Below are 6,340 nucleotides of genomic sequence, written 5' to 3'. Positions count from 1 at the left end.
ACACACACACACACACACACACACACACACACACTTACCATTTTGTCCAGTTCCATTGTCAGGTCCTGTTGAACCTGCTCTATGATGCTTTCAGCCAGAGAGACACTCAGTGTGTGTCTCAGTTCACTGGAGGGATGAAACATCACAAACAATACACACATCCGGTTGCAGTGCAGTGAAGTAGACTATAGTTATATATATATAGTATTTACGGTAGTAAAAAATATGCCGTCGCTTCTCTATCCTCATTGTGTTAAACCCGCCAATAGCGCGCAAGGTGGATAAGCCACTTTGTGATTGGTCGCCTCAGATTTGTGAAGGCAGCAGGATAGAAAAATGTACAGGTTTCCAGCCTCAGCCGCAGGGTGGAATCAAATCGCCCCCAGATTGGGCTGGGTTTAGCCAGTCTAGTCTACTTGAGCATTGTTGGGGAGTGTAAGGACACAACAGGACATGCAAATGGGACGTTTAATTGACACTTTCCCCACCGCACTATCCTACAAAAAATTCGCTGGATCACTTTTCTTGGTGTGAATGCCCATTTACCGTAGTTTGTCGCTGATGATCTGCCCTGTGTTCTCCACCAGAGTGCTTCTCAGGAATGTTTGTGCCTGCCGGCTTCTTTTGGACACACACTCTGACAGACACTCACACACACTAGAGCGCTGGACCAGCCATGGACATGCTGCCTCTGCACACCTCCTCAAGTCTGTAGCCAGCTCCTAGAACACACAGACCCAAGACCGTGCAATGTTAAATCAAGCCTGAGACCGGCAGACTGAGCCTGAGACTGGGATCCAACCAGCAGCTATTGGAAAAGGTTCTATTCTGTATTTAAGAGATACACTCAGGACTATACACGGCATATTAGGGGTAACAAGAGCATGCACAGAAAACAGTGGAGAGACTAAATCTAAATGTTGTCAATTGATTTGGTTTCACCTGAAACAGAGTTCTGCTCTAAATCCAGGAAACTCATTTATTGTTAAATTTTGTGCATAACCTATGCGCGTCCACATGATACAAGCCTTCCGTGATCACGCACTGTCCCTCCCCATAGCAAAGGAAGACACAGAAGATTAACAAAAGTTGATGGACTCTTCAGTAAAGGTTACTATCTTCACTTGATTTTCTGCACGGGAAAGTCGCCGGACGCCACGACCTTCTGAACATACAGAGAGAAATCCAGAGAGAGTTGTGTGGAGCTGATGGTCTTAATCAGCTTTGTAGCAACTCATTCGTTGACGGTTTGAATGTAACGGATGTTCAGGAAGATCTGGCCCATTGCCAATTTTGATCCGGCCCACATGTCAATTTAGGTTAATAACAAATAGTGACGGGCACCACACCAAAAAAGTCAGGAAACTGTTTTTAACACTGTAATTATGTGACCCTCAAAGCAGAATTTGGCAGATTTATTTAGTTTTGTGTTGTTTCATGTAAAGGATAAAGCTATTTGATACATGCAATAATACAGTCAAAGATATTTGAGTTTTTCAGTTAAATAAAAGCGATTCAGTAAACTATATATACTGTGTATATACACTATGCATGTCTGGCCCTTATTGTGATTCTCCTTTCCAGTGTGGCTCTTTAAAAAGCTTTGAAAATTATAATATTACTTGTTGACCTTGTTTTTCTTCTTCTTCATATCGGCATCATTTAAGAAAGAAATCTGGAAACCTTTCATGGACCCCCTTGGATGGGGGCCACAGAACCCTGGGGGTCTCCGGACCCCACTTTGATAATCACTGCGATATGGTGTACCGGGGGTGTATTTGAAAGTGTACCTGGATGCTTCTGTTGAACTTGTGAGTCAGAGCAGCGGCAGCGTCCGAGAGGATGGAGTTCACCACATCTCCATCAGAGGCCCACTTCCTGCCGGCCTCATCCAGAGAAGGAAGCAGCTGCACAGGGGGAGCCAACCAACACATTAGCATGAAGCATCATTCACACTCCTGGGCCACTTTATTAGGCACACCTGTACAATGTATTGCAGTCCAATTCAACGCCACTGTAAACTACAGCATCAATAACAAACACGTAGCTGCTCTGACAGCGTCAGTCAGAACTAGTCTTGCAGTGCCAGACCTTCCCTCACAGCGCTGCGGAGGAGGGTCTGCATTACTGTATTTTTACAAGAATGTTATTTGTTAATTTACAGTATTTCTTTGGCGTCCCAGCTGCTGGAATAATTTTTTTGTTTTTGTTTTCTTTTTCTTTTTTTACAGTGTGTTTTTATTTAATTTTAATTTTATTTGTTTTATTATTTTTGGGGTATTTTAGGCCTTTATTCCTTCTCAGCTGAAGATGTGGATGGGGAGGGTGGGTAGGCGTATGACATGCAGCAATGGGCCCAGTTGCAATTGAACCTGCGGCCGCTTTGTCAAGAACTGAGCCTTATTACATGGGGCGAACTCTCCACCAGGTGAGCTATCCAGCATCCCCCAAATGTACTTTTAGTTAACAGATGTTGGCAATCCTGTCCCACCAGAATGTGGCAGAGCCTGGTTGGGATTCATTAGGCGGATGACCACATCCTTCCTAGTGGTTCCAAACCTCTCGGATGAGCCTGTACCTTCAAGGACTCCTTGGCGTTGTGCAGCACCTCGTGCGCTGTCAGGATGTCAGCCTGTACGTCCTGAATGTTGCAGTGTTTTAAACGTTGAAGGCTGTCCTCCAACTGCTGACACATACCCTGGACCTGGACAACGGAGACAGACAGAGACAAAGATACAGACCGAGGCGCAAATTGGGTTTTTTATTTCTCCGTCAGATGTGCTTCAGTCAGGCAGCAAAACCTCGACATGATGGGATTGACTTTTGATTGATCCCTTACTGTAAAGTGAATCAATACTACACCGTGCCTAAGTGAAGCCTGTATTCAAAACTTGTATCTTTTATTATACAATGTTATGCTATGAGTGCAATGTTTAACTATTGTTGTTAATATTTCTGTTATAGTCCTTACCTTTTCAGATTGTTGAGCTCGAAACACGTGCTTTACTCTTTCAGACTGTCGCTGGTTGTTTCTGTCCAAACACCGCTGAATCTGCACACGCAAGCAGGCACACACATACATATTTTTTTCAACACTTGAGTGGGTTTTTAGTCTCATTTTCCCGCGCACACATAAAGTTCTAAGCACAGGGTGGTACACACTGACCTTGTGCAGGGCCTCTTTTGTTCTGTCGGGGCTGCTGCGGTAGCTCTGTGTGATATCAGCCAGGCCAGACATCTGCTGCAGAGTGAAGTTCCTGCACAACACCGAGCTCTACCATCAACATTCACATCCACTGTATCCTGATGGGGTTAAGCCCCCATGAAAGTTGAATCCTGTGGTGACTCCCTGACTCCCAACATTAAGTTGAGGTTTGTGGATTTTAGTGAAATGTCTCAAAACTGTTGGATATACATACATTTATGTCCCCCTCGGGACTAGTGCCTGTTATACTTAGCAACAGTCTGTTATCAGAATCAGAAAAAGATGTATTGCCAATTAAGTAGAACTTAATGGGAATTTGTTGGTTCACATACAGTATGAAACATATTTACAGTCATGTGAAATAAACTAACAGTAAATACTGAAACAAATAATAAGAAAGAAAAAAAGTGCGTGTATGGATTAGTACAGGATGGGAAAAAATGTGGAGTGATTTGAAAAAGTTCAGGATATTTAGAATGTGCAGAAGACAGGATGTAGGATTAATATTCAATGTCAGTGGGGGGCCGGGGCCTTGTTGACGAGGGTGACTGCAGAGGGGAAGAAATAAAAGACCCCAGCATGATTGACCAATCACAATTGAGTAATCAACAATGCCATGTAATAAGTAAGGTATAATGTAGAAAAAGATGGTCATTATTGTGAACTATCGCTCAACATAATCACGCTTATTATTAGAAATACAGTACAGAGGTTAGCCCTGATACCGCTTGCTTCCCGGTCGGGGGGGTTAACGTTGAACACAGCCAGGCCGCCTGGGTGAGTGAGCTAACCATGGAACAGTTTGCACTGTTGCCATTGGCGCTGTTAGCACTCCCTGTTCCCTCCACCCTTACTCTGCCTTTACCCCTCCCCACACACACACACACACACACACACACACACACACACACACACACACACACACACACACACAACACACACACACACACACACACACACACACACACACACACACCACTAGCAATGTTCACATTACTGTTAACACTAAGCAATCAGTAAATGACAGAGCCCCTGAAGACCTGAAAGAGGATTGTTTTTGTGCGCTCAAGATAAAAAGTCTTTTGGGACTTGGGGGGCTCTGTAGTAAACAATATCTTAACATAAATTGCAGTCTGAAGTTGACCAACACTAAGAGTCTGCAGCCATGCTAGCGGCTCTGTGAGGCTGTAACAAGGCGCAGCGGTGCTTTGAACTAAAAAGCAAAACGGCCCACAGCCATTGTGCTAACAAACTGACCTTTAACCTTGTTAGCCATCTTAATCTGGGTGCACACCTCACGAGAATCGAACCCATTCTGGGCCTGATTCCCCACACCCAACAGTGATCTGCAAAGCCCCAAAAGATTATCTTGCCAGATTTTCCTGTGGTGTGAGGTATGTTACGAGGGTTTTTTACATCCCCCAATCTCCCTGAAGTCCATCTTGGCCTCACCCATGTCAAATCACAAATATTAAACAGGTTCAATATTCACAATCTGATATCCGGTTGTATGTGTTAAGTGTGTGTGTGTGTGTGTGTGTGTGTGTGTGTGTGTGTGTGTTTGTTTGTGGTGTGTGAATGACCTCTCCAAGGCATCAGCCACATCCTGGAAACCCCTGGCAGTTACATTGTTTCTGTCCCATGCTATGGTTCTTGAGAGAGAAAGAGGGACAGAGAGAGAGAGAGAGAGAGAGAGAGAGAGAAGAGAGAGAGAGAGAGAGAGAGAGAGAGAGAGAGAGATCAGTTTAAGGAAGTACAGCTACACCTGGTAAAAGTCCACTTGAGCGTGGTTGAAGATGGCCTACAGTGATCACCATAGACTGGTTGAAGGTTGATTGACAGGTTTCATCAAATAACACAGTGAACACATCAAAACGCTCGGAGCCAATCAAGTGCAGAATGTTAGTTTCAAATGATGAAATGATGACATCTAGTGGCTAACAGATTCACAGCCTAAACATTTAGAGAAAACAGAGAAACAAATGCAACCATGAGGCTGCCAATTTACAAAGTACCTAGGCTAGAGTGTGTGTGTGTGTGTGTGTGTGTGTGTGTGTGTGTGTGTGTGTGTGTGTGTGTGTGTGTGTGTGTTGGGGGGTGGGGTGTGTACCTCAGTCTGGTGTTAGTCATCAGGGCCTTGGCCAGCATCTTGGCTCCTTGGTCTCCGATGTTGTTTCCACTGATGTCCACTTCAGCCAGAGCAGCGTGGCCGCCCAGAGCGCTCAGCAGGATGTGAATCCCCGTCTTCAGCTTAGAGTCACACACTGATAGAGACTGCAAGGGCTGGGTGCACCCCACCCACACCCACACCCACACACACACACACACACACACACACACACAGATATATAGAAGAAACGACTGGAATTCTATAATTCTACTCTGAGGAACATTTGGAAGAAACATTTACTATAATGCTTTACTTTAATCATTAAGTTGAAATGTGTCTCTGTGTAGTTGTGTGCGTGTGTGTGTGTGGTGGGGGGTAGTGTCATACTAATGACAGAGTAAATAAAAGAATGACTTACACACTCTTCATCCTGAATGAGCTGAGCTATTCGATGAAGAACATCAGTGAGAGCTCTGGTAGACAAAAAGGTAAAAAAATCAAACTAGGAAACATGTCCACATTGTAATAGCAGTAAAAACGGGTGTGTGTCCTGGACCACATTCAGAACCGCCTTCTCTGCTGTGAGCGGAACTACGTCCTCATTCAAAGTATCCTCACGTCACAAACCCACTAAGAGTGATTCATGTCCTTTGGATGTTATTATCATTTACTCAGTGATGTGTGTGTGTGTGTTTGTTCCGGTTCTGCCTGCTCTTATATCCCTGGCTGGAAAAGCCGCCGCCGGCAGACAATAACATTACTTTTAGTTTGTGTATCTTTGTAGTCTTGTTGCAATGAATCATACAAATGGAGATGATGGTGCACAATTTTAGATTAACAGGCACTTTGAATTTATCAGCATTTTTATGCTTTTATGCAGTTTATGCTAGTCCTTTGTAGGGTTGCGCATTGTTTGGATTTGAACAATTCTGACTCCAATTCTGATTCTTCCTTTTGATTCAGCTTCTCATCGATTCTCGACTGTTATTCTGTGAGGGGTGGAGTTGAAACGGGTCACATGCTTA

General features: G+C 44.2%; 1 protein-coding gene across 1 annotated transcript in view; it reads right to left on the bottom strand.

Moving 5' to 3' along the window:
- carmil2 (capping protein regulator and myosin 1 linker 2) overlaps window positions 1-6,340 on the bottom strand; it is a 78,741-nt gene that overhangs the window by 22,372 nt on the left and 50,029 nt on the right. Inside the window, 9 exon segments of the mRNA XM_032523383.1 lie at window positions 39-126; window positions 547-722; window positions 1,791-1,907; window positions 2,579-2,704; window positions 2,972-3,052; window positions 3,167-3,257; window positions 4,789-4,857; window positions 5,316-5,488; window positions 5,734-5,788. Of these exon segments, the coding sequence (XP_032379274.1) occupies window positions 39-126; window positions 547-722; window positions 1,791-1,907; window positions 2,579-2,704; window positions 2,972-3,052; window positions 3,167-3,257; window positions 4,789-4,857; window positions 5,316-5,488; window positions 5,734-5,788 (976 nt within the window).

The sequence above is a fragment of the Etheostoma spectabile genome, chromosome 8 (genome assembly GCF_008692095.1).
Source record: "Etheostoma spectabile isolate EspeVRDwgs_2016 chromosome 8, UIUC_Espe_1.0, whole genome shotgun sequence".
Classification (NCBI taxonomy): Eukaryota; Metazoa; Chordata; class Actinopteri; order Perciformes; family Percidae; genus Etheostoma; species Etheostoma spectabile.
Note: the sequence above shows the minus strand (reverse complement) of the source record. Positions and strands in the feature narration are given on the sequence as shown.